The sequence below is a fragment of the Ostrea edulis genome, chromosome 6 (genome assembly GCF_947568905.1).
Source record: "Ostrea edulis chromosome 6, xbOstEdul1.1, whole genome shotgun sequence".
In the NCBI taxonomy this organism is placed as follows: domain Eukaryota; kingdom Metazoa; phylum Mollusca; class Bivalvia; order Ostreida; family Ostreidae; genus Ostrea; species Ostrea edulis.
In genome coordinates, this window is record NC_079169.1 from 41,261,567 (window position 1) to 41,288,830 (window position 27,264).

The 27,264-nt window shown below is 39.1% G+C and overlaps 2 protein-coding genes across 2 annotated transcripts; both read right to left on the reverse strand.

Annotated features, from left to right (window-relative positions):
* Window positions 1-1,028: 1,028 nt before the first annotated feature.
* On the reverse strand, window positions 1,029-2,102 carry LOC130047270 (uncharacterized). Its single transcript, XM_056141897.1, has one exon. The coding sequence runs from the start codon at window positions 2,100-2,102 to the stop codon at window positions 1,029-1,031; it is 1,074 nt and encodes a 357-aa protein (XP_055997872.1).
* A 3,298-nt stretch (window positions 2,103-5,400) lies between these two features.
* On the reverse strand, window positions 5,401-8,473 carry LOC125647162 (uncharacterized). The gene is made up of 2 exons (XM_056141898.1): window positions 6,476-8,473; window positions 5,401-6,339 (listed from the first exon to the last, which is right to left on the reverse strand). Exons 1-2 carry the CDS (start codon window positions 8,471-8,473, stop codon window positions 5,401-5,403), a joined length of 2,937 nt encoding a protein of 978 aa, XP_055997873.1.
* Between the last annotated feature and the right edge of the window lie 18,791 nt (window positions 8,474-27,264).

The window sequence follows — 27,264 nt, forward strand, 5'->3', positions numbered from 1 at the left end:
GGTTTTAACGTGTTTAAGGTACTCTTCGGGGACGAGGATATCGAAATAAGCCTCTTCCTTTAGGATGTTTTTCAAAGCATTGGGGAACATAATTTCGGTTAAACCCACTTCCCATTCCCCGTCCGTCAAATCCATGGATTGGGTAATAAGATTTTTAATTGAGCGGCCGTATTGTTCGGAAAGGATTCCATAGACCAATCACTAGAAAGCGTTAAGTAAAATCCTTCTCGTCCAGGCATGATGACTCAAGTGATGACCATGACTCACTACCTCCTGTATTTATATTTGTAAGACCAAAAAACATTTTTACATATTTTTATTAAACATTTCAAAAAATTCCAAAGTCATTCTTCTTGATCGCGGCCACCACCGCGACTCAACGATAGTAGAAAGGATTCTTCCATCGCCAGTGTTCGTCTCTCGACTAAGCGGCGTCGCATCAGCAGATAGTGTTGAGTCCCCCAACAATCGGCCACATCATACCCCTTCATGCCTTTAAAATCTCGGAGACACTCCTTCACGTTGTCAAACCAAGGGCTTTTAATTAAAGTCCATTCCGATTCGTGTTGTCGAAATGTATTGTAAGCTTTCACTTTCCAGCAGAAATCTTGATACTGGGTCTTCAATATAAAGGGTAGCGATCCATGAACTACCAGTATACGCTTGTACAAGTACACGGGTTCCTGATACACTTTATGTTGGTTACAATGCATCAAACACATCTTCTTATCCGAAAACCATGCGCTTTTCTTTCCCGTCTGCTTCCAGGCGTACTGTGTTTTACCCATGTTGAACTGATGAGTTGGGAGCAGCGCATTCCTCTTTTATACCGGTTAAATTCATCTGAGGGCTAAGCATGATGTATCCCACGAGAGAACTCAAGGTGACCATCCAAAAATCGCGATTGGGATCTCGTAAGGCTACCATCACCACCGAAGTGATGATGATCGTTAAACAGAGGAAGAATTGTGCGAAATACACAATTTCTGCTCGAGGAACTTTTTCGCCTAAGAATTTCCATTGCTGTGTCAGGGTAGAATGAGATCCGCTTGCGGAATCCATGAGTTGAAACTAGAGGGATATCCTTTCCACTTCACTTGGACTTCTGAAATGACTTTTTTCCCCACCCGGCGCTTTTTATACCCTAAGATCTCCTCCACTTCGTACACATCGCCTTTTTTAATCACTGTTTGTAATTCTTGAGGGTAAAACGTCCCTTCTAATTCTTCTCCGTGGTCGTCTTTAATTCGGTATATGATACGCCCCGGAACTTTTCTGGAGACGCTGAACAATTCGGTGGCCCAGTTCGGTAAATACCCCTTATCAAATGTGCGTTTGGCTTTACTGATGCGTACCCCATCTCCCACTTGTAATGCCGAGGTGTTTGTAGTCTGTTTTCCGTACAAGGTTTTCCAGACCTTTAATACATTTGTGGGGTTGACTTGAGCAGGAGCTCTCTGGATACTACGATGATACGCGTGATTGTATCCGTGTACCAGGTCGGGTAAGACATCCACATACCGCCGTGTTTTATGACGTGTAAAATAACGCCACATACGTGCTTTCAGTGTGCGTTGAAAGCGCTCCACGATACTGGCTTTGGTTTCGGCATTACGTGTAGTAAAGAAATGAATGGTTTTGAAGGCTTGAAGAAATTCTTTATTCGTAAATTCTCTCCCTTGATCCGATTGAATGCGGACGGGGCGTCGTCCGTCTCGAAAAATCTTTCGGAGACCTCGTATCATTTCTCTGCCCGTTTTCTGTTTTAAAGGCACCACCCACGCATATTTAGACAACACGTCCATGGCACACAATAAAAACGTATATCCATCATTGTATTTTTTCAAGTTCGACACGTCGGCTAAATCTAACTGCCATTGCTCGTCTATATCGGTCACCCGAGTCTGTTGTCTCTTAAATTTGCGACGTATGGGCTTGTGTAAGGTATACGTATCTTGTTCTTTGACCCATTCTCGAATGTCAGAAAGTGTAATCTTGTGACCTAATTTACGCACTTGACGATACAAAGCTTGCACTCCACCATACCCTGTCTTAGGATCGTAATAAAGTCGCTGTAAGATCTGTTCCGTGGATTTTTTCATGTTAGCGTTAACCATTGTCCGGTTTCACGTGATGTCTTTTTCTTGGAGCCCTTGGAATGTTTGGGGGTCATCATGCGTTTAGGGGTTTCATAGAAAGATTGGTCAAAACCCGAGATTTTTTGAAAACCGCTTTCATCTTCATCTATAGGTTTAGGAGTACTGATTTTTCCCGGTCTGTCCATTGCTTTTATAACATCGCGATTGGTCACGTATCCTTTAGGGGCATTCGTTTCTTTTAAGGCTTGGGCAAATTGCTGTAATCCCGCAGGTGCTTCACAATGTTTCAAAGGTTTTTGTCTCTGGGATTCGCTGATTAAATCCACGATATTAGAATCGGGAACCTTATAACCTCTATAACTGATTTCTCCTTCTTTATTCCAAGTTAACACCTTGGATTTCTTGAGATGATCGAGTAATAAACCCGCTTTCTTTTGACCTGGTTTACTGACACTTTTGATAATCTGTTCTTCTAATGCAGTGGTATCTGCGGCTGCTGCGCCTACAGGCGGGGGAGGTGCTTCCGCAGGAGGGGTTGGTGTGGGTAGTTTAGAAGGATTCTGTTGTCGAGCTTGTTGTAAATATTGTCGATACCGGTGAAGTTGATGCCCGTACAGAGCTACTTTTTCTCCCTCGGTTAAATCATCTCGATGTTCGATGTCATCTAATTCGCTGCGTAACCTCACGGTCAATTGAAATTCGAAAGGCTTAGGTAATTTTCCTTTCAATTCATTCAGCATGGCCTCGGGGACTAATACCATTTTACGACTCATGATTTGTTGCAAATTTTACTACAACCAAATGAAACTAAGCCACCTTTCTGATTGATGAGTAACGCATGGCGTTTTTTCACGGGTTGTCGTTGTACTAGACGGCTCAAGATGTGTTTCTTAGGAGCTAGTTGCCGCTTCTGAGTGGGAGAGAGAGGAATCACCCCTTTTAATATACTGTACAGGATCTCGCAAATCTTTAAAATTCAGTCGTTGGAACAATGTTTTAACACCTCCCTCTTTAATTCGGGTGAATAATGAGGGGTGCCCACAGTTTGTAAGAGAGTTAAATGAGGTCTTAATCGGGATTCACAATTCTTCGTATGAGCCATGGTGAAATAATGAAGGTGTGTGCACACTTTCTCACCTTTTTATACTGTTAATCGCTAGGGTGTGCGGGGTTGAAACGCCCATGATGCACGGTCTGATCGTGACGATCGCGACTACTTTTCAAATTGTATTGCAGGGGGCAATATCGGCATTTATATTTCTGCTTAGGGGTCGATGTGGTTAAGGGAGTAAAACGGGCCATTCCCCCAAGGCGGGTTCTAGCACTACCTATGGGCCCACTCATGGCTCGCTCCATTTTCTTGGCCCCTATTCCTTGTTTCAGTTCCGCTAAAATCTTGGTTCTCTTGGGCGGGGTGTTTTGAGGTGTCATATATTTAGTAAACGGTATTTTCACGATGAGTTTAGGGGTCTTCTTCTGAGGAAATTTAGCAAAACGTAAGAGGTGGGGCGGCAGGACGGTGGCTTTAGGACCGGGGGTCTTGCGGTGAATGATGAGTTTAGGGACTCTCTTGGGAGCTTTCTTGGGAACTTTCTTTTTTCTTTTCTTAGCCAGTTTCAAGAGGAAAGCGGGTAACACGCGTTTTTTCTTTTGCTTCACTACTCTCACCACACTGCGGGGACGTCTTTTACGTTTTTGCGTCGTTCCCCACTTGAACAAATGACGTATGATGGTCCCTCCCAAGAACCCAGCCCCACCCTGTTTCAAAATGGCATTTTTACGTTCTTCCTCATTGGCATGCTTATCGACAATGACATTCAGGTCGTGACGATGGGTTCGAATGAAGCGCTCCGTGAGTTTATTCACGGGTAAGACCCCTTGTAATAAATTTTTAGTCCCCATGGCAAACCAATTGAGTAAGGCTTTACGCTCTAATTCGATGAGATGGGCCTGTTGCACGGGATCCCGTTCCCCTTGTAAACGCCGTAACGTTTTTACTAATTTACTCTTTGGTGATGGTCTACCCATGATGATATGTTATAATGAAATGAAATGGTTACTCACGAGGAATCATTATTTATACTCTCGGAGCCATGTACACGGCTAACGTGTTAAAGAGTTGACTTCTTAATCTCAATTCCTCGGGGGTCTGAGGACTTAAATCGACCAGTAAATACCCGTGAGGAATACGGGTGGCTTCATCATAGGCCGATAGTAAATGAGGCATTTGTAATTGTCGACTTAACACCCCGATCTGAGATTTATCTCTAGGATTTTTAAACAATACGAGGTAATGGACATTCAGACTGATGGTCCGATGTTGCACGGCTCGATCGAAGAGATTTTGCGTGATGTAAATGACACTGGTAAGCCGGCTGCCATTCTCGGTAACACCAGACTATTTTATCAGGTGGGGGTGAAATCCATTGCGTATTTTGCACCAGTTGCTTCGCAAATTCTGTTTTACCCGACTTGGAAGGACCTGCTACTACCATAGTAAATTCGTGTTTCAATTGAAACGGCCCTAGTGTCTCGTAGGTATACATCTTGATCAATGACACAAGTTCTAGCGTATCATACATATTTATTTACAAATAAAAAACTTTAATTTATTCAACAAGTAAAAAACTTTTAATTTATTTACAAATTCAAAAACAGTTTATTCAACAAGTAAAAATGCGTGCAGTTTCGTCCACAGAATGTCTACATACAGGGCAGTGTGTAAGTCCCGCACCACACACGGCACAACAGCATAAATGTCCACAAGGTAAAAATGCAATTCTCAGTTCACGGTCTAAACAAATATGACATTTTTGAGTACACACGGGATTCCCCGCCTCGTCACTGGGTAAGTCCCCCCAATCTCGACCACTCTCGGTAAGTCTGGCTTTGGCGTTGAAAGCTTGTCGTACCCATTTTACACTTTTATTGCACACCAAGTAAGCACAATGAGGACTCCAATACGCGTGTTCTATCCAAGGATCGTCCCCGTTCTCCCATTCCACCATCGACACCGAACAGTGAAAACAACACACACAATCCTCCGTTCCTCTGTAAAAGAATCCCGCTTCAGCAATGGCTGGTAATAATTTCTGTAAGACATCGGGTGCTGTTTTAAATGACTCTAGACGATCGAATAATCGGGCATAACCCGGTATAATGGTATGGCGTAGTGATCCGCACTTACTCATGTTTGCAACTGAAGTTTTCCCGCAGATGTAATTCCTTTTTTAATGCCCGTAAGGGAGAGTGTTGTAATGGTGAACCCGCTGTCGCTTGTCGTACACTACGGGGTATTTCTTTACAAAGGGAATGGTGCGAACATCGTGATGTCGTGTTCTTTGAATAAAGTGGGGGTAACTTCTTCTTCCTCCCCTTTCAACATTTTTTCAAAGGTGGTGAGGGAAACGATCCTGGAAGCTCGATAATTGAGCGTCAGTCCTTTGACTTTACACATTGATTTTCCGCCCTGGGTCTCGTACGCGTAATTTTTTGGTCCTCCCGACATGTATTTGACGATGCGGTCACCACTCAATTCATCGGTCCACCCGCCTAAACTGTTGATGATGGTGGGGTTGAACCGACTCTCATCGTGTTGGTAAATAATGCTGTCGGTATCGAAGTAGAGGACGCGATCCCCCAAAGGCTCTAGAGTCTCGTAGAGATGTAAACGAGCGTGTGCGGTGGTAAAACACGCTAACACCACGTTGCCAAAAGGACAGTCTTCTAAAAATTCTTCTTTTTCCTGGTAATTGATCAACATCATGTCGGCTTCGGGGTGATCTCGATTTTCCAACAGCTCGACTCCTTTGATTTCTAGAGTGGCATCTTGTAATTTTTTCTGTAATTCTTCTTCCTCGGTTAAATACTGTGTTTGTGGTAGCTGTAATCGTTGTGCAAATTTTCCCCAGAGACAATTTAAAAAGAGTTTGGCAATGGTTCTACGGACGGGTTTTGTCTCAATGTCTATTAGGTTCATGAAGATGCCTTCCCGGCGCCGGATCTCACTGATGTATTCTTGTTTCTGTTCGGGCGTCTGACATTCATCGGGAAATCCGGAAGCTTCTTGTTTGATCTTCAAGAAAGTGTCGATGTAAGATCGAAACAAATCCTGGCTGGTCTTTTCAAAATGCCAGACTTCGTGGATGCGCTCGACCCGATACCCGAGATCGAGAGCTTTGTGTACTTCTATGGTCACCCAGGTTCCGGTCAGACTGCGTTCTGAATCGGTCGTCGGGTCCTAAGTTGCGATGTTCGGCGCAGGTTCGGCATAAGGGGAAGAGTAATTTTCCGCCTGTCTTGTAGGGTAGCACGGGGTGATACAGACCTCGGGGTGGGAGGACGCGGCAACGAATGAGTCCAAAGTACTCTCTCACATCGGCGAAATCGCTGGTGATGACTTGAGGATGGTCGATGGGAAACGCTCTGTATTTCAACACGTAAGGATACAGGGAACACACATCGACGTATCGCATGTCACCCTCCTCGCAATACAGGCGGGTGGCATTGGTACGACCTCCGTATAAGGCATCGCGGGGATTTAAGGAGTCCTGAATATCGAGGTCTCGTAGGAATGTTTGTAACTCCGGACTGTTTTTGACTTGACGATCAAACACATGTTCCCAGATGCTCACTATCGTATATCCTTGTTGCTCTAAGGCGGAGGCTCGTTTCAAGGTCTCCTCGTACAGTGTTTGATACGTCTGCTGGACTCGGTGGGGGTGGGTTTCCGTCAACAGATTCGGATAACAGGTGGGGCACCCGTGCCAGTAGCAGCCGTAAAATTCGTACACGGTGCGGGATTCCTCCTCGTAACCGTCCACCGTATAGGGTCCTATGGTGATTTCGCCCCCGTTCTTAGCATGACGTATGTTGCGGTCCAGGGAGGTGAGCCAGCGACAGGCCTTGGCCGAGTAGTGGCGCGACGGTTGGTAACCCATATTGGGGATGATGGCAATGGTGTCCTGTGCCATGAATCCTCGTCGATAAGCTAAATTAGCCGTGCTGGCAAAAGTTATTGATTCCTGAAACGGGTCGACGCGGACGAGTCCGTAGAGTGTCGTCTTAAATTGCGCACAACAACGGCGTAAAATATCCACATCCGAGATACAGTAAGCCATGAATTCCTTCTGGAAATCGAATACTTTCCCGGCCTGTTGATTGTACCAGGTGTAGAAGGCTGCACGATTGGCTATCGACATGTCGTCAGGATTGTAGTAGTGGGCATCTGGATAAGGCCCCACGTAATTCTGGTTCTGTTCCGTGTTGAAAAAGTGGGGGAAATAACCTTTTTTCAGTTCTGTTAATCCAAACGCTGAGGGCATCTTGGCGAGGGCAAAGGGGAGGAAATTGTACGAATCGATGAATCTCAAGCCGAACACTCCCATGCACAAGATTTTACTGCCGTTAAGAATGACTGCAGGTTTGATACAGGCCGTGTGCACTAGATAGTTCAAGATGAACTGCCCATCGTATCCCTTGAAATTGTGCGCAATGGCGGTCGTTTCATCATGCTTGAAGGTCACATTACCCTTCTCGTCCGTCTCGGATTGTAACAACCAGTCCATAAACTGTTTTAAGGTGTCGGGGCCTTGACATACGAAGCGGCGTTGCGATCCAAACGCATGACAGTGTTCACAGCGCGTGTCGATGTCTAAACTGTCGCAATGTTGACACACGCGTTCGGCCACACAGAGATTAGGGGTGTGAATTCCGTTTTCCGGTGTACATTCAAAATCGAAATAAATATACATTTTCAATTCCTTGTTACGTTTGGGCTTGGGTTTCTTTTGAACGAAGCTGTAATGTGGGGTGGTGACGAGTTTCTTGCAGATGTGACATTGTGTTTTTCCGCCGCACGCTTGTCCCTTTAATAATTGCTTAGACATCCATTTCTGGCACTGGTCGCAACGCCCCATTAAACTACACACGGTTGTCGCGGTATTGTTAGTGAAAGGTTTCAAGTGGGTCTGGTAACACGCAGCATTTCTAAAAAATCCCTTACAATGAGAACATTCCGTGTGGGTGCCGTCCGGGGAACAGGGGGTGTCGGCCAAACAAAACGAACAGCGGTGAGGACAGACGGTACGGTGGTCTTCGATGTGGCTATATCCAACATCACAGTAATCACAATAATATGGATTCTCCGTCACTCCCGACATCGATGTTATGGTATCGTAATGCTCGTTATCGAGCAGGATGTTCAAACATTTTCCGTTCCCTTGTCCTTTGTAGATGGGGTCTAATCGTAATCGCCGTGAGTTTGTCTTAAATTGAAATATTTTCAAGCGATACTCGGGAGCCAAGACCTGATGTAATTTCTCCCACTCCTGAGCCCCACACGGTTGGTCGTTTGCACACCCGGCGAGTTCCATGAGAGCTAAGGCCTGTCGTTTCTGGTCGCGAGAATCTTTATCCCCTTTTCTCATCCTTAACCATTTCTTCTCCCATTCGGGGTCGGACTGCTCGGGTTTTTGACTGTGAAGTCGCGCCACAACGATAGCTCGAGGGAGACACAAATGAATCGTCGGGGTTGTTGATCCGAACGATGGTTCCCTTAGAGGTCTTGAATTTCTCCTTAGCCACGTGCAGATGTTTTTTCTTGTTTCCGCCACTCCCTTGGGGGTATTTCACATGGAAAAAATCCAGCTGGATAGATCCGTCTGTGATGACAAATTCCTTCTTCGATTGCTGCACGGCTTCTATTTTGTTCAAAATTTTCTCCTCGTTGAGGTTTTTGGACTGAGTAAATTCGACCCAGATGTCTGAATCCAAAGCGGGGTGTCGAATGTTGAGCCGTACATAATCGTTAGGGTTACACTGCATCCGTAATTTCACTTTTTGTAGTAAATCCCGAAATAAACGCCGAATAATTGAAGAATCTGGAATGGGTCTAAAAGTTACATTGTAGACATTTTGTTTCACTTTGAATTTCCGGGAATGTCGATCTCTATCCAGCTGAATATGGTAGTATTCCGACACTAACCTTCTATGTTGTTGTTGTTGATTTCGTTCTCCGCGACCTTGCTGTAAAATTCCTAGTCGCTCTCTATTCCGTCTGCGGAGTTGTAATTCACGCGCTCGTTGTAAGTGAAGATGTTGTTCTAAATATCTTAATCGCTGCTCCCTTCTATCTCTCTCTATATCACGAGTTTGCTCAGACATGATGCTGAAAAGTGACAATGTCACGGCTGTATCGCGTTTTTATACCCCTCTAACACGAGCACACTTTCCCACCTGTCCAGCTTGACCCGCCCACACACCTGACACCTGCAACTTTGCACCTGCTAAGTCCCGCCTCTCGATACACTTTAACTCCGTGTGAAATTGTGTTTTATAAAACTTCCAAATAGCTGAGTTCATTGTTTACGAAATACCTCCGTTTCCGAGAAATGAAAACGAAACCTAACCCGATCTATTTTCTTAGTGATGAGGCAATACTTTTGCACACGCTACTGTTGTTTTTCTTTCTCGCAGCTGTTCTGCACGCGCGGCGGTTGTTTTCAGAAAATCAGTTTCTATCACTGTAAAACACCAGGTGTTGCAAAACATGCCCACGCGCTCGAGGGTCAGTAAATTGTTATTCAAATTGTTGATTTAATAAATGTGTAAACTATTTACAATCTTAATCGAATTCGTTTTATAAAACTACCAAATAGCTGAGTTCATTGTTTACAAATATCTGCGTTTCCGAGAAATGAAAACGAAACCTAACCCGATCTATATTCTTAGTGATGAGGCAATACTTTTGCACACGCTACAGTGTTCTCTCTCTCTCTCTCTCTCTCTCTCGCAGCTGTTCTGCACGCGCGGCGGTTGTTTTAAGAAAATCAGTTTCTATCACGGTAAAACACCAGACGTTCATCACATGGTCAGTAAATTATGTACGTGTAAATTGTTCATTGAATAAATGTGTAAACTTTCAACCATTGTTCTTTAATTCTTTCTATTTGAAAATTTAACATAAAGGAATACACCAGGAATACACAAGGAATACAAAACGTTCATACGCTATCCCCCCACCTCGCCTGCTGGACATCGCCAGTTCTGCCCACCTACCCGGCTTGACCGCGCCAGGTGGCCTCCCGGCCACCTGGCCAACTGCTTGACCCGTCTATAAAAACCCGCACTCCAAACTACACTCAAAACTGCACTCAATTGAACCCCCTATCGGCCCGCACTCAAAACTGCACTCAGTTGAACCTCCTATCGGGACACGTTATACTACTAACGGGGATCGTTACAGATCTTCGCCAAAATTCCCCAAATTAAAAAGTGATGTCCATGTGAATTTATAGGAAAAATCATTTTATTTTAGCCTTTAATTACATGTAGTACGTTCAATATGGTAATTTCAGTATCAATATATGAAAGAAAGGGTTGCACGTGCATACACACTCACGCGTGTATGATTCCGCATTTTTGTCGATGTCGTTCAACAGGCATTTGTATCATATACCCACAGTATGAATTTCATAACGTTTCCACCAAATATATGGAAGTTATAACGATTTTAAAATCGTCCAATCAGAATTCAGCACACGTGCATGCACGTGCTGAGTAGTAATTCTAACCACAGCAATTTGTAAGGAGTACCAAGACACACCCAAACCCCTAATATCAATAGAATTTGACGAAAAACAAAAACGTTGTCGTCCTTTGAAAATTGAACATTTGAAAAACGATACACACGCATGCGCGTGTGCGTTGGCATTTTTTATTACACTAATATATAGAAAAAGATAGTATCTACCTATATTGTGAATATCAACTCATTTGCGTCATAAATAAGATAATTACAAACGTTTTAGTATTATCCAATCAAAAAGAAGCGAACGCGAATGCGCGTGCAGATTGGTAATTTTGATCATGTAAATCAGTTAAGGGTCTCAATATCTACCTATTATATAAATATCAAGCCATTTCAATGAAGAACAAAAAAGTTAGACTGATTCCAAAGTTAGTGTACAAATTTTATAATGCACGAGCATGCGCATGCACGCGCGTGCAGACAAAATAACTATCATTTTTTATATCTATAAGTGATATACTATCATCTTATTTAGGTTTTATATCGATCACTTTAAATCGTCTTACACATCTACAAACGCAATACTATCATCCTGGAAAGTTTCATATTTATCCCTTTTGTAGTTTCTTAGAACACTATCGGACAAAAAAGTACCGGAGAAAAAGAATAATAACTAGAAATGATCTCGTTGCGAGCAACGAATAGGTCTTCCGTCCAATTTCTGACGAGATAGGACCTTGACGAGAAGAATTCAATTAGTGAATTAGTGAAGAACGACTATACATGAAAGAAATAAACACGTATATGTAAGACGTGATTTATCAATTGTAAACAATTTCGGTTTTGTTTCATTCACTTTCGAGTATCTCGGGAGTCCATAAAACGACTAAAAATTCCAATTGAACCACGTAGGAACCCACACTAAAAATTTCCATAAAAAATACTGAGTTTTTGGACAACTTTCGGTTTCGAACAACCAACTTCCGGTTTCGAACAACCAACTTCTGGTGGAAATGATATGACTTATTACACTCTATTAAATAATTTTTTGAGGATTAGAATTTTAAAAAATGAAATATTAAATATTTTTATGGTACTTCCGGCGGATGACGGAAGTGACAGCAAGAAAGTTGAAACACGTATGTCACATCAACAAGTCACTATCTAACTTTCCTGAAAGCTTCAAGACTCAATCTTTGAGTATTTATGAGAAAACACTTGGAGAAAAAAACCCGGAAATCGTACATATTTAACGAACGGAAGTGAAGTTTGAAAAAAAAAACCCACAATAATTCACTATACTCTGAAGATGGATAATGTCAATTATAAATGTGAAAATCACAAAAACATTTGCTTTATAACCTAGAGATATGATAGCAAAGAAAAACCATTTTTCCGAAGTTTTTCTCTAAAAACCGGAAGTTGCTGGTTAAACTTCCGGTAAGTTTAACATTTCCAGAAACGCCGCAAGAGACCTTGTTTCAAAAGCATAATTTTGAAACTTTTAACGTTTCTTTTGTTCACTTCCGGTGACGGCAGGAAGTGACGGATGACAATGATAAACTTTTATTACACAGCTACAGTTTACCATCTATCATCCCTGAAAGTTTGAAGACTCAATCTTTAATCGTTGATGAGAAAACGCCCGGACAAAATGTCATTTGAAAAACAGTAATTCGGCCATAACTTGCGACTGGCTTCAGTCGTTCACATTTGCAGAGTATTAGCTTGAACAAATTCTCATTTTGAAGACTGCAAATCTCGCGACCGGAAGTAGATTTCACCAAAATATTTTACGTTAATCTAGACATTTGCAATGTCTATAACATGCAAGAAAATAATTTGTAATACCCCATATACAAGCGAGATTTAAGGCAAAGTCAAAAACTCAATTTTTCCAGTTTTTCTTTTAAAACCGGAAGTTGTCGTTTTTGCTTCCGGTAGGATCTACATATTTCAAAAGAACAAGAATGAAACAAGCTAATATTCAGTCTGCGTGAAAAGAAAAAATCTGAAATTTTCGATTTCTTTGATCACTTCCGGTTACGACCGGAAGTGATGGCTGACAAAGTTAACCAGATTCGACAAACCTACTTGTCATGATCTATCATTGCTGAAAGTTTGGTGCCTTAATCTTTAACCGTTTCCGAGATCTCCCGCGGACAAGATCTCTTCTTAAAAAAAACCCGGAAATTGGTCATATCTGACGACCGGAAGTGAATTTTGAAAAAATGAAAAAGACCGTTCGGGGTATTTTCATTCTCTATCATTCTTGGAAAATTCAAGAAAATCTACCCAGCCATCTTTGAGAAATCACTCGAAGAAATCGGAAAATCGTCATTTTTTTTTCAAATACTTCCAGTATAGACCAAAAGTGACGAAAAAAATGAAAGTATGTGTACAATGGACTAATGCTAGTTGATGAACCCTACAAGTTTCATGTACATGTAAGACATGATTTATCAATTATAAACAATTTTGGTTTTGTTTTATTCACTTTTGAGTATCTCGGGAGTCCAAAAAAACCCTAAAAATTCCACATTGACCGCTTAGGAACCCAGACTAAAATTTCTATGAAAAAATACTGAGTTTTGGGACAACTTACGGTTTCGAACAACCAACTTCCGGTGGAAATGGTGTGACTTATTACTCTATATTAAATAATGTTATGAGCATTAGAATTTTTAAAAAAATGCAAAATTACATATTTTTAAGGTACTTCCGGTGAATGACGGAAGTGACGGCAACAAAATTGAAACACATATGTCACATCTACAAGTCACCATCAAACATTCCTGAAAGTTCCAAGACTCAATCTTTAAGGAGAAAACCCCCCAGAAATCATAGATTTTTAACGTACGGAAGTGAATTTAAAGGCCGGGAGTAACCTAGAAAAATTTACACCCCTACAGCAATTAAGCATATATGGGAAGAGGGCAGGACTTAGCAGTGTTATCAGAATAAGCAGCAGTCTGATGCTTGACTACACGTGCTCAGTAGCAGACGATATTTTGAACAGGGAGACTGGCATGATTTATCAAAATAAACTAAAGTTTTCCCGCATTTTTCTACCACTCTGCTCGATCTGTGAGGCACTGAAAGGATATGTTTTTACTTTAACAAAACTTCCCCCTAGGAACTACAAGATGAATTCATCATTGTTTTATCCATGTCTTTTAAAACATGTAGTTTTTTGATAATATACACATATATTGGTATATTTGATATACTAATACTTATGATTTTCCTCTTGATACCTTTCAATTATGAGAAGAATTTGGGGGGAAGTTGTAGCTGTGCAATGGAGGACATTTGCATTGAAGGATTATTAAGAAACACTTTGTCCATTATGATATTTGGAGACCTACTATCTGTGATTGTCTCTCTTGACATTGTAATGTCCACACGTAAGAGTACAGATAGAGAGTAATTTTAGAGTGATGGTTGAACAATTGGACATATTTGTCATCATTGATGAGAGACAATGGGAGTTACACAACTGGCCTAGGAGATTGTTGCTTAATCAGACAAACACCATGCTTGACATTTTTCGAGAAAAGGTACCAGCAATCCTGCAAAACTCTGAAACAGCGATCAGACTGAACAGTTCTAATGAGTTATTTTTATAAAGTTAACAAATTTTTTTTTAAAGGAATGTGATTATATATAATTAAAAAATAAAATCTGGATTTACCAATGATATATGAGTAAGTACTTTTTTTCCACGTTGTACGGTGATTTGATTACATGTTTCCTTTGGTGCAATCCCTCTCATCTAGAACTAGACAAGCATGCTCGTGCAATATGTGAGTCAACATCCGGTGTAAACAATAACAAAAGATAATCACACTCACAAACTGCCAATCTCTAGTTTGAAATACAAATTTAGCCCTGCTTCAGATTTTTTAAGCCAAAATTAAAACTTCATGAGAATTTATATCTAAAATAGATATGGCCAATATATGCACAGTTATGAGAGGAACAAGCATACCCATTTTAAAATTTCAGTACAACAGCTTTATTTTGCAAAATAAGTGCTGCAATCTGAATGTGACCAGAAAATTCATATATTCCACCATTTTCACCGATTGGCTGCTTTTATACCCAACTGCTGGCCTTTAAAAAAAAAATTCACTATTCTCTGAAGATGGATAATGTCAATATATATGTGAAAATCATATCAAACACTTGATTTATAAGCGAGAGATATGATAGCAAAGAAAGAAGAATTTTTCGAAGTTTTCTTTAAAAACCAGAAGTTGTTGTTTACACTTCCGGTAAGTGTAACATTTTCTGAAACTCAAAAAGACACTTAATTATTCCATGCATATTTTGTTTCACAAGCGTAAATTTTACATTTGACGTTTCTTTTGTTCACTACAGGTGACGGCTGGAAGTGACGGATGGCAATGATAAACATTATTACAAAGTTACATGTCACTATCTATCATCCCTGAAAGTTTGAAGACTCAATCGCTAATCGTTTATGAAATAACGCTAGGACAAAATGTCATTTGAAAATCGGAAATTGGGCCGTAATTTGCGACCGGAAGTGAATTTTGAAATAGTATTAAATGGTACCATACAGTTGGATAATGTCAATAATATCTGTAAATATGGTAGTAAAAAGTTGATAAATAAGCGAGATATGCGAGGACAAAGAAATATCAATTTTTCGAAGTTTTTCTCTGAAAACCGGAAGTTACTGGTTAAACTTCCGGTAAGTGTAACATTTTCTGAAACGTCGAAAGAGACCTAATTAATCTATGCAGGTTTTGTTTCAAAAGCATAATTTAAAAATTTGACGTTTCTTTTGTTCACTTCCGTTGACGGCCGGAAGTGACGGATGGCAATGATAAACCTTATTACAAAGCTACAAGTCACTATCTATTATCCCTGAAAGTTTGAAGACTCAATCTTTAACCGTTTATGAGAAAACGCCCGGACAAAATGTCATTTGAAAAACGGAAATTCGGCCGTAACTTCCGACCAGAAGTGAATTTTGAAAAAGGATGAAAGAGTACTCCAGAGTTGGATAATGTCAAAAATATCTGTTAATATCGTAGTAAAAAGTTGATAAATAAGCGAGATATGCGAAGACAAAGAAATATAAGTTTTTCTCTAAAAACTGGAAGTTGTTGGTTAAACTTCCGGTAAGTGTAACATTTTTTGAAACACCGAAAAAGACCGAATTAATCTGTGCAAGTTTAATTCAAAAGCATAATTTTTAAATTTGACGTTTCTTTTATTCACTTCCGGTGACGGACGGAAGTGACGGATGGCAATGATAAACCTTATTACAGAGTTACAAGTCACCATATATCATCCCTAAAAGTTTGAAGACTCAATCTTTAACCGTTTATGAGAAAACGCCCGGACAAAATGTCATTTGAAAAACGGAAATACAGCCGTAACTTGCGAGCGGAAGTGATTTTGGCAAAACCAAACGAAGACCGTTCTAGACAATCCTATTTTACATCTTTCCTGAAAGTTTCATGAAAATCTATCCAACCGTTTTTGAGAAATCGCGTGCACAAAATCGGTAAGAAAAAGAAAAATGATAATAATAATAACTAGAAATGATCTCGTTGCGAGCAACGAATAGGTCTTCCGTCCAATTTCTGACGAGATGGGATCTTGACTGGGAGAATTCAATTAGTGAAGAACGACTATACATGAATGGAATAAACACCTATTTTTAAAAAACCAGTGATAAACATGTACATGTAAGACGTGATGTATCAATTACAAACAATTTTGGTTTTGTTTTATTCACTTTCGAGTATCTTGGGAGTCCATAAAACGATTGAAAGTTCCACACTTATCGTGTAGGAACCCACACTAAATATTTCGGTGAAAAATGCAGAGTTTTGGGACAACTTCCGGTTTCGAACAACCAACTTCCGGTGGAAATGGTATGACATTACACTCTATTAAATAATGTTATGAGCATTAGAATTTAAAAAAAAAATGAAAAATTACATATTTTTAAGGTACTTCCGGTGGATGACGAAAGTGATGGCAGGAAAATTGAAACACGTATTTCACATCTACAAGTCACCATCTAACTTTTCTGAAAGTTTCAAGACTCAATCTTTGATTATTCATTAGAAAATGCCTGGAGAAAAAAAAACCAACGGAAATCGTAGATATTAACGAACAGAAGTGACTTTTGAAAAAAAAACAACAAATAATTCACTAAACTCTGAAGATGGATAATGTCAATTATATATGTGAAAATCATAACAAACACTTCGTTTATAAGCGAGAGATATGATAGGAAAGAAAGAACACTTTTTCGAAGTTTTTCTCTAAAAACCGGAAGTTGTTGTTTAAACTTCCGGTAACTGTAACATTTTCTAAAACTCCAAAAGACGCTTAATTATTTCAAGCACACATTTTGTTTGAAAAGTGTAAATTTGATATTTGACGGTTTTTTCATTCACTTTCGGTGGCGACCGGAAGTGACGGATGACAATTATAAATCTTTTTACAAAGCTACAAGACACCATCAGTCATATCCTGAAAGTTGAAAGACTCTATTATTAACCGTTTATGAAAAAACGGCCGAACAAAATGTCATTTGAAAAACGGAAATTCGGCCCTAACTCGCGACCGGAAGTGAATTTTGAAATAGTATTAAAAGGGTGTCCCAGAGATGGATAATGTCAATAATATCCGTAAACATCGTATTAAAAAGTTGATAGATAAGCGAGATGTACGAGAACAAAGAAAGACCAATTTTTCGAAGGGTTCCTCTAAAAACCGGAAGTTGTAGGTTAAACTTCTGGTAAGTCTAACATTTTCTGAAACTCCAAAAGAGACCCAATGAACCTATGCAGGTTTTGTTTCAAAAGCATAACTCTGAAATTTGACGTTTCTTTTGTTCACTTCCGGTGACAGCAGGAGGTGACGGATGCCAATGATAACACACTATTGCACAGCTACAAGTCATAATCTATCATCCATGAAAGTTTGAAGACTCAATCTTTAACCGTTTATTAGTAAACGCCCGGACAAAATATCATTTGAAAAACAGAATTTGGGCCGTAACTTGTGACCGGAAGTGAATTTTGAAATAGTGTTATAGGGTTCTTTTCAGATGGATAATGTCAACAATATCTGTAAATATCGTATTAAAAGTTTGATAAATAAACGAGATATACGAGGACAAAGAAAGACCCTTTTTTGAAGTTTTTCTCTAAATACCGGAAGTTGCTGGTTATACTTCCGGTTATACTTCCGGTAAGTATAACATTTTCTGAAACGCCGAAAGAGGCCTAATTAATTTATGCAAGTTTTGCTTGAAAAGCATAATTTTGAAATTTGACGTTTTTTTCGTTCACTTCCGGTGATGGCCGGAAGTAACGGATGGCAATCATAAAACTTTATTGCACAGCTACAAATCACCATCTATCATCCCTGGAAGTTTGAAGACTCAATCATTAATCGTTTATGAGAAAACGCCGGAACAAATTATCATTGGAAAAACAGAAATTCGGTCGTAACTTGTGACCGGAAGTGAATTTTAAAAAACTGTTGCAGTTTTCTCTTGAGTTGGATAATGTCATAAATATCTGAAAATATCGTATCAAAAGGTTGATCAATAAACGAGATATACGAGAATAAAGAAAGACCATTTTTTGAAGTTTTTCTCTAAATACCGGAACTTCCTGGTTATACTTCCAGTAAGTCTAACATTTTCTGAAACGCCAAAAGACATAACACTTTATTGCACAGCTACAAATCACCATCTATCATCCCTGGAAGTTTGAAGACTCAATCTTTAACCGTTGATGAGGAAACGCCCGGACAAAATGTCATTTGAAAAACGGAAATTCAGCAGTAACTTGCGACCGGAAGTGATTTTGGCAAAACTATAAAAAATCTTTCTAGACAATCCTATTCTACATCTTTCCTGAAAGTTTCATGAAAATCTATTTAGCCGTTTTTGAAAAATCGCGTGCACAAAATCGGTAAGAAAAAGAACAATAATAACGAGCTATAACTGTGTTGGGATGCCAACACAAATGTCTCCGAACACCTCCCCATGTCAGAAATGCTTTTTGATGCCAGATATGCACTCAGGATCCTCCATAAACCCTAGAAACTAAATTTGGTTGAAATCCGACGGACTTGTTTTTTGGCCGCCATTTTCTTCAATGGTGGCCATTTTGAAACATTTGAAAATTGATTGGAAGGAAAAACTGATGCTAGAAATGAACTGTGGACCCTCCATTTACCCCAGAACCCAAATGTTGTAGATATTTTAACAGTTTAAAAAATTTCGGTATATGGCGCCCATTTTGAAAATTGCAGCTCAAAAAAAAATTTTGATGGTGGAAATGGACTTGGAGTCACTAAATTACCCTAGAAATAGAATTTGGTTGAAATCCGACAACCTTGATTTTTTGACGTTTTTTGGCCGCCATCTTGAAACGGCGGCCATTTTGAACATTTGAAAAGTTGATTGCACCCCTCCTAGTGACCCCCTATCAGCTCACAAAGTTTGAAGTGGATCTGTCGAAGCACTTTCACAAAATCGGTCGGACAAATTTCTCACTAAAGAAGAGGAACAATAAGAATAAGAAGAAAATAATAACGAGCTATAACTGTGTTGGGATGCCAACACAAATGTCTCCGAACGCCTCCCCATGTCAGAAATTGTTTTTGATGCCAGATATGCACTCAGGATCCTTAAAAAAAACCGAGAGAGTAAATTAGGTTGAAATCCGACGGACTTGATTTTTAGCCGTCATTTTCTTCAATGGCGGCCATTTTGAAACATTTGAAAATACATTGGAAGGAAATACTGAAGCTAGAAATGAACTGTGGACCCGCCAATTACCCCAGAAACCAAATGTTGTAGAGATTTTAACATTTTCAAATATTTTGGTATATGGCGGCCATTTTGAAAATGGCGGCTCGAAAAAAAAAATTGATGGTGAGATCGAACTCGGGGTCACAAAATTACCCTAGAAATAGAATTTGGTTGAAATCCGACAACTTTGATATTTTGACGTTTTTGGCCGCCATTTTGAAACGGCGGCCATTTTGAAAATTTCGTAAGTTGATTGCACCCCTCCTCATAACTCCCTATCAGCTCACAAAGTTTGAAGTTGATCTGTCAAAGCACTTTCACAAAATCGCGCGGACAAATTTCTCTGGAAAGAATAGGAATAAAACGAAGAAGAAGAAAATAAGAATAACGAGCTATAACTGTGTTGGGATGCCAATACAAATGTCTCCGAACACCTCCCCATGTCAGAAATACTTTTTGATGCCAGATTTGAGCTCAGGATCCTCAAGAAACCTTAGAAACTAAATTTGGTTGAAATCCGACGGAGTTGATTTTTGGCCGCCACTTTCTTCAATGGCGGCCATTTTGAAACATTTGAAAATTCATTGGAAGGAAATACTGATGCTAGAAATGAATTGTGGACCCTCAATTTACCCCAGAACCCAAATGTTGTAGAGATTTTAACACTTTCAAATATTTCAGTATATGGCCGCCATTTTGAAAATGGCGGCTCAAAAAAAAAATTCGATGGTGGAAATGGACTTGGGATCACTAAATTACCCAAGAAATTGAATTTGATTGAAATCCGACAACCTTGATTTTTTGACGTTTTTTGGCCGCCATCTTGAAACGGCGGTCATTTTGAAAATTTGAAAAGTTGAATGAACCCCTCCTAGTGACCCCCTATCAGCTCACAAAGTTTGAAGTGGATCTGTTGAAGGACTTTCACAAAATCGGTCGGACAAATTTCTCACTAAAGAAGAGGAATAATAAGAATAAGAAGAAAATAATAATAATAAGAAATGGAGCAAAAACAATATGTCTCCGACACTTTGTGTTCGGAGACATAATAACCAGCTATAACTGTGTTGGTATGCCAACACAAAGGTCTCTGAACACCTCCCCATGTCAGAAATGATTTTTGATGCCATATCAGGATTCTCAACAAAAAAACCTAGAAACTAAATTTGGTTGAAATCCGACGGACTTGATTTTTTGGCCGCCATTTTCTTCAATGGCGGCCATTTTGAAACATTTGAAAATAGATTGGAAGGAAATACTGATGCTAGAAATGAATTGTGGACCCTCCATTTACTCCAGAACCCAAATGTTGTACACATTGTAACACTTTCAAATATTTCAGTATATGGCGGCCATTTTGAAAATGGCGGCTCAAAAAAAATTTGATGGTGGAAATGGACTCGGGGTCACGAAAATACCCTAGAAATAGAATTTGGTTGAAATCCGAGAACCTTGATTTTTTGACGTTTTTTGGCCGCCATCTTGAAACGGCAGCCATTTTGAAAATTTGAAAAGTTGATTGCACCCCTCCTAATGACCCTCTATCAGCTCACAAAGTTTGAAGTGGATCAGTCGAAGGATGTTCATAAAATCGCGCGGACAAATTTCTCACTAAAGAAGAGGAAAAATAAGAAAATAATAATAACGAGCTATAACTGTGTTGGGATGCCAACACAAATGTTTCCGAACGCGTACCCATGTCAGAAATGGTTTTTGATGCCAGATATGCACTCAGGATCCTAAAAAAAAACCTAGAGAGAAAATTAGGTTGAAATCCGACGGACTTGATTTTTGGCCGCCATTTTCTTCAATGGCGGCCATTTTGAAACATTTGAAAATACATTGGAAGGAAATACTGAAGCTAGAAATGAACTGTGGACCCTCCAATTACCCCAGAAACCAAATGTTGTAGAGATTTTAACATTTTCAAATATTTTGGTATATGGCAGCCATTTTGAAAATGGCGGCTCGAAAAAAAAATTTGATGGTGGGAATGAACTCGGAGTCACCAACTTACCCTAGAAATAAAATTTGGTTGAAATCCGACAACATTTATTATTTGACGTTTTTGGCCGCCATTTTGAAACGGCGGCCATTTTGAAAATTTCGAAAGTTGATTGCACCCCTCCTCATGACCCCCTATCAGCTCACAAAGTTTGAAGTGGATCTGTTGAAGCACTTTCACAAAATCGCGCGGACAAATTTCTCTGGAAAGAAGAGGAATAAAAAGAAGAAGAAAATAAGAATAATAAGAAACGGAGCAAAAACAATATGTCTCCGACACTTTGTGTTCGGAGACATAATAAGAAGAATAACGAGCTATAACTGTGTTGGGATGCCAACAAAAATGTCTCCGAACACCTCCCCATGTCAGAAATAGTTTTTGAAATGAACTGTGGACGCTCAATTGACCGCAGAACCCAAATGTTGTAGAGATTTTATCATTTTCAAATATTTCGGTATATGGCGGCCATTTTGAAAATTGCGGCTCAAAAAACAATTTTGATGGTGGAAATGGACTCGGGGTCACTAAATTACCCTAGAAATAGAATTTGGTTGAAATCCGACAACCTTGACTTTTTGACGTTTTCGGCCACCATCTTGAAACGGCGGCCATTTTGAAAATTTGAAAAGTTGATTGCACCCCTCCTAGTGACCCCCTATCAGCTCAGAAAGTTTGAAGTGGATCAGTCGAAGCGTGTTCATATAATCGTGCGGACAAATTTCTCACTAAAGAAGAGGAAAAATAAGAAGAAAATAATAAGAATAACGAGCTATAACTGTGTTGGGATGCCAACACAAATATTTCCGAACACCTCCCCATGTCAGAAATGGTTCTTGATGCCAGATATGCACTCAGGATCCCCAAAGAACTCTAGAAACTAAATTTGGTTGAAATCCGACGGACTTGATTTTTGGCCGCCATTTTCTTCAATGGCGGCCATTTTGAAACATTTGAAAATTGATTGGAAGGAAATCCTGATGCTAGAAATGAATTGTGGACCTTCCATTTACCCCAGAACCAAAATGTTGTAGAGATTTTAACACTTTCAAATATTTGGGTATATGGCGGCCATTTTGAAAATGGCGGCTCAAAAAAAATTGATGGTGGAAGTGGACTCGGGGTCACTAAATTACCCTAGAAATAGAATTTGGTTGAAATCCGACAACTTTGAGTTTTTGACGTTTTTTGGCCGCCATCTTGAAACGGCGGCCATTTTGAAAATTTGAAAAGTTGAATGAACCCCTCCTAGTGACCCCCTATCAGCTCACAAAGTTTGAAGTGGATCTGTCAAAGCACTTTCACAAAATCGGTCGGACAAATTTCTCACTAAAGAAGAGGAATAATAAGAAGAAGAAAATAATAATAACGAGCTATAACTGTGTTGGGATGCCAACACAAATATCTCCGAACACCTCCCCATGTCAGAAATGGTTTTTGATACCGTATATGCACTCAGGATCCTCTAAAAACCCTAGAAACTAAATTTGGTTGAAATCCGACGGAGTTGATTTTTGGCCGCCATTTTCTTCAATGGCGGCCATTTTGAAACATTTGAAAATTGATTGGAAGGAAATACTGATGCTAGAAATGAATTGTGGACCCTCAATTTATCCAAGAACCCAAATGTTGTAAAGATTTCAACACTTTGAAATATTTCGGTATATGGCGGCCATTTTGAAAATGGCGGCTCAAAACATTTTTTTGATGGTGGAAATGGACTCGGAGTCACTAAGTTACCCTAGAAATAGAATTTGGTTGAAATCCGACAACCTTGAGTTTTTGACGTTTTTTGGCCGCCATCTTGAAACGGCGGCCATTTTGAAAATTTGAAAAGTTGAATGCACCCCTCCTAGTGACCCCCTATCAGCTCACAAAGTTTGAAGTGGATCTGTCGAAGCACTTTCACAAAATCGGTCGGACAAATTTCTCACTAAAGAAGAGGAATAATAAGAATAAGAAGAAAATAATAACTAGTACTTATTGTAACGGGGACCGTTACAGATGTTCCCCAAACATTCCCCCATTTAGCAAGTGGTGTCATTTATTTCAGTACAAGTGGTTTTGACCATTGCAAGCTGTGAAACATGTGAATATATAACTATTTTATAACGTTCAGTCCATTTCATGCTAATACAAATCAGTTATAAAGATCTGAGAGTTTTCTGCACGTGCACGTACGTGCATGCACGTACATATACATAATTCGACCATCTCGATACATTAGAAGTCTTACTATATGAGTACAAGAGAAGTTTCACAACTGTTCAATGAAAAACGAGAAATTAACAGCAACTCAAAACTACAAAGACCGAAATCAATGCACGTGCATACACGTGCGCGTGAGTACCACACAACAATTTTGTTGATGCTAATCAATAGACATTTGAACAATATACTTACTATATGAATTTGGTATCGATCGCTTCACTCTTAAGAAAGTTATTGGGATTTCAAAATCGTCCAATCAGAATTAAGCGCACGTGCATGCGCGTGCAGGGAAGTGATTTTGAGACTATTAATAAATTGACAGGCCCAAAACATACCTGCGACCTAATTTTCAAATCTATTCATTGCAATCTCAAAATGTTATAGACCAATACTCAAATTTAGACGTCAAAAATTACAATGCACCCGCATTCACGCGCACGCGATTTTGATAATGGAAAATTTGTTGTCACCATTTCACAAACATTCATATCATAGATCCTCAGGGTAAATTTGAATTCATTTCAGTTTTTAATTCAATAGTTATGACCATTTTAGTACCCGAAAAATGAAAGAAAAGCTATGCACGTGCATACACGGGCACGTGAGTATGACTCAGCATCAATGTTGATGTCATTCAATAGACATTTGATAGATATACTTACAGTATAAATTTCATATTGTTTCCATCATTTATAAGAAAGTTATGGCGATTTGAAAATCGTCCAATCAGAATTTAGCACACGTGCATGCACGTGCCGGATGGTAATTATGACTATACACTTTTGTTAAGAATATCAAGATACATATACAATACAAGTTTGAAAAGATTTTGACAAAAAACAAAAAAGTTATGGTCATTGAAAGAATTGAACCTTCAAAAGACAATGCACGTGCGTGCGCATGCGCGTTTGCAATTTTTATTACATCGATCTGTAGATATTTGACATGTCTACCTATCCTGTAAATATCTTCAAATTTCCTTAATTGGCATGAATGTTATAAACGGTTTTGTATTATCCAATCAAATTTAAGCACACGTGCATGCGCGTGCAGAATTGAAATTTTGACGATGCCAAACAGTTAAGGGTCCCATGTTATACCTACGATATAAATAGCAAACGATTTCATTGAAAAATAAAAAAGTTAGACTCATTCTAAAGTTTGTAAACAAAAACTCCAATGCACGTGCATGCACATGCATGCATTTTCAGACAAAATGACATTCGTTCCGCACATCTACATATGCTATACTATCATCCTAAAAAGGTTTCATATTGATCCCTTGAGTAGTTTCTGAGAACACTCGTGGACAAAAAAGTCCCAAGAAGAAAGAAAGAATAATAATAATAACTAGACACGATCTCGTTGCGAGCAACGAGTAGGTCTTCCGTCCGATTTGTTGATGTACTCGGAGTTAAAAAAAAAAAAAAAGACAAATGAGTCCCAATTTAGTTTCCGACTTTAAGACACTTTAGATATAATCAATTTTTCATATCATAAGCTTCTGAAGCAAAGTTGCGGTGAAATTCGTTTGAAATTCGACTCTCCAGGCGAGCCATAAGGCCCGCGGGCCTATTTCTTGATGTCATTTGTTAGCCCTCTATAGACTCAACAACTTTAGTTCTATATGTCTTTACAAAATATTTACCTGTAAAAAGTTATTGAGATCGACCGATATTGACAAAAAATCGACTCTACAGGCGAGCCAGTAGGACCATAGGCCTATTTCTTGATATCAATCGATAGATCTCGATAAACTGAACAACTTTTGTTCAATATGTCCTTACAAAATATTTACCAGTTACAAGTTTTGGAAATCGACTGATATCGACAAAAATCGACTCTACAGGCGAGCCATGAGGCCCACAGACCCATTTTTGGATATTGATCGATAGGTTATGACACATTGAACAACTTTTGTTCAATAATGCTTTTCAAAAAATATGTCGTTTTAAAGATATGAGGCGTCAAATATTTACGATTTTGGCCCTTAAAATCTCTAATTACGTAACATATGACCTACTTTTTGATTTGATAAGATCAAGCTCGTTGAGATGAACATTTCCGCTTCTACAACTTATTATAAAATATTAATAGTTTCTGAGATATTCTCATAAACATTTGGACCCTTCTGAACCCCTAATTTAAAGGGCCAGCCCGTTTTGCTTGATATCGTAAGAAAGGCCTTGTCATTTTAAACATTTTTTGCTCAACAAGTATTTAGAAATTCTTTACCGTTCTCGAGTTATCTCTACAAGAAATATTTAGGGGCCAAACTGTAGCTCCCTAACGGGGCCACATAGGGAAAAAACGAAATGTACATATTGTTTAGATTATCATTCTAAACAACTTTTGTTCAATAATGCTTTTCAAAATATTTGTCGTTTTCAAGATGTGAGGCGTCAATTATTTATGATTTTGGCCCTTAAAATCCCTTATTACGTAACATATGACCTACTTTTTGATTTGATCAGAACAAGCTCGTTTAGATGAACATTTCCGCTTCAATGACTTATTACAAAATATTAATAGTTTCTGAGATATTCTCATAAACCTTTGGACCCTTCTGGGCCCCTAATTTAAAGGGTCAGCCCCTTTTGCTTGATATCGTAAGAAAGGTCATGACATTTCAAACATTTTTTGTTCAACAAGTATTTAGAAATTCTTTACCGTTCTCGAGTTATTTCTAGAAGTAATTTTTAGGGGCCAAACTGTAGCTCCCTAACTGGGCCACATAGGGTAAAAACGAAATATGCATATTGTTGTTCTTTATTGCTTTTCAAAATATTTGTCGTTTTCGAGATACAAGGGGTAAAAAATTTATGGTTTTGGCCCTTAAAATCCCTTATTACGTAACATATGACCTAAATTTTTATATGAATAGATTTGGATTGTTGAGATGAACATTTTTTGTTCTTTGACTTATACCAAAATATTAACGATTTTTGAGATATTTGATCTAGACTTTGAGCCCTTCTAGATCCCTAATTTAAGGGGCTAGGCCCTAAATCTTGATATTTTCGAAAAGATCTCGTAAATGTGCACAACTTTTGTTCTACATGTCTTAACAAAATATTTGCAAGAAAAAAGATATTGGAGATGAAAGGTCAAAAATCGCCGAAATCGGCGAAAAATTTTGGCATCCATTTTTTCAGGTCCAGGCGAGCGTTTAGGCAAATCGCCTCCGGTAAAATCGAATCCCCCACAAATCTTCTAAAATGTTTACTCTATCTTGTGTAGAAATTTCAAGACTCTAGCTTCAAAACTAACGGAGGAGATGCGTGGACAACAAGGCCCTTCAAAAAGTCACTAAAAGAGAGATAACTCCTGACCGGAAGTGACGTCAAGCACGAAATTTTGGAAGCAAAGTCTCGTCACCAAAAGACATCTTTCCTGAAAATTTCGTGAAAATCGATCGAGAAATGGCTGAGAAAAACGCGTGTACTACCAAGGAAAATAATAATAATAATAATAATAATGAAGAAGAAGAACGCGAACAATAATAGTAAGGTCTTCCGCAGGACACGGAAGACCTTAATAATAATAATAATAAGAAACAGAGTAAAACCAATATGTTCCCAAACTTCGTTTGGGGAACATA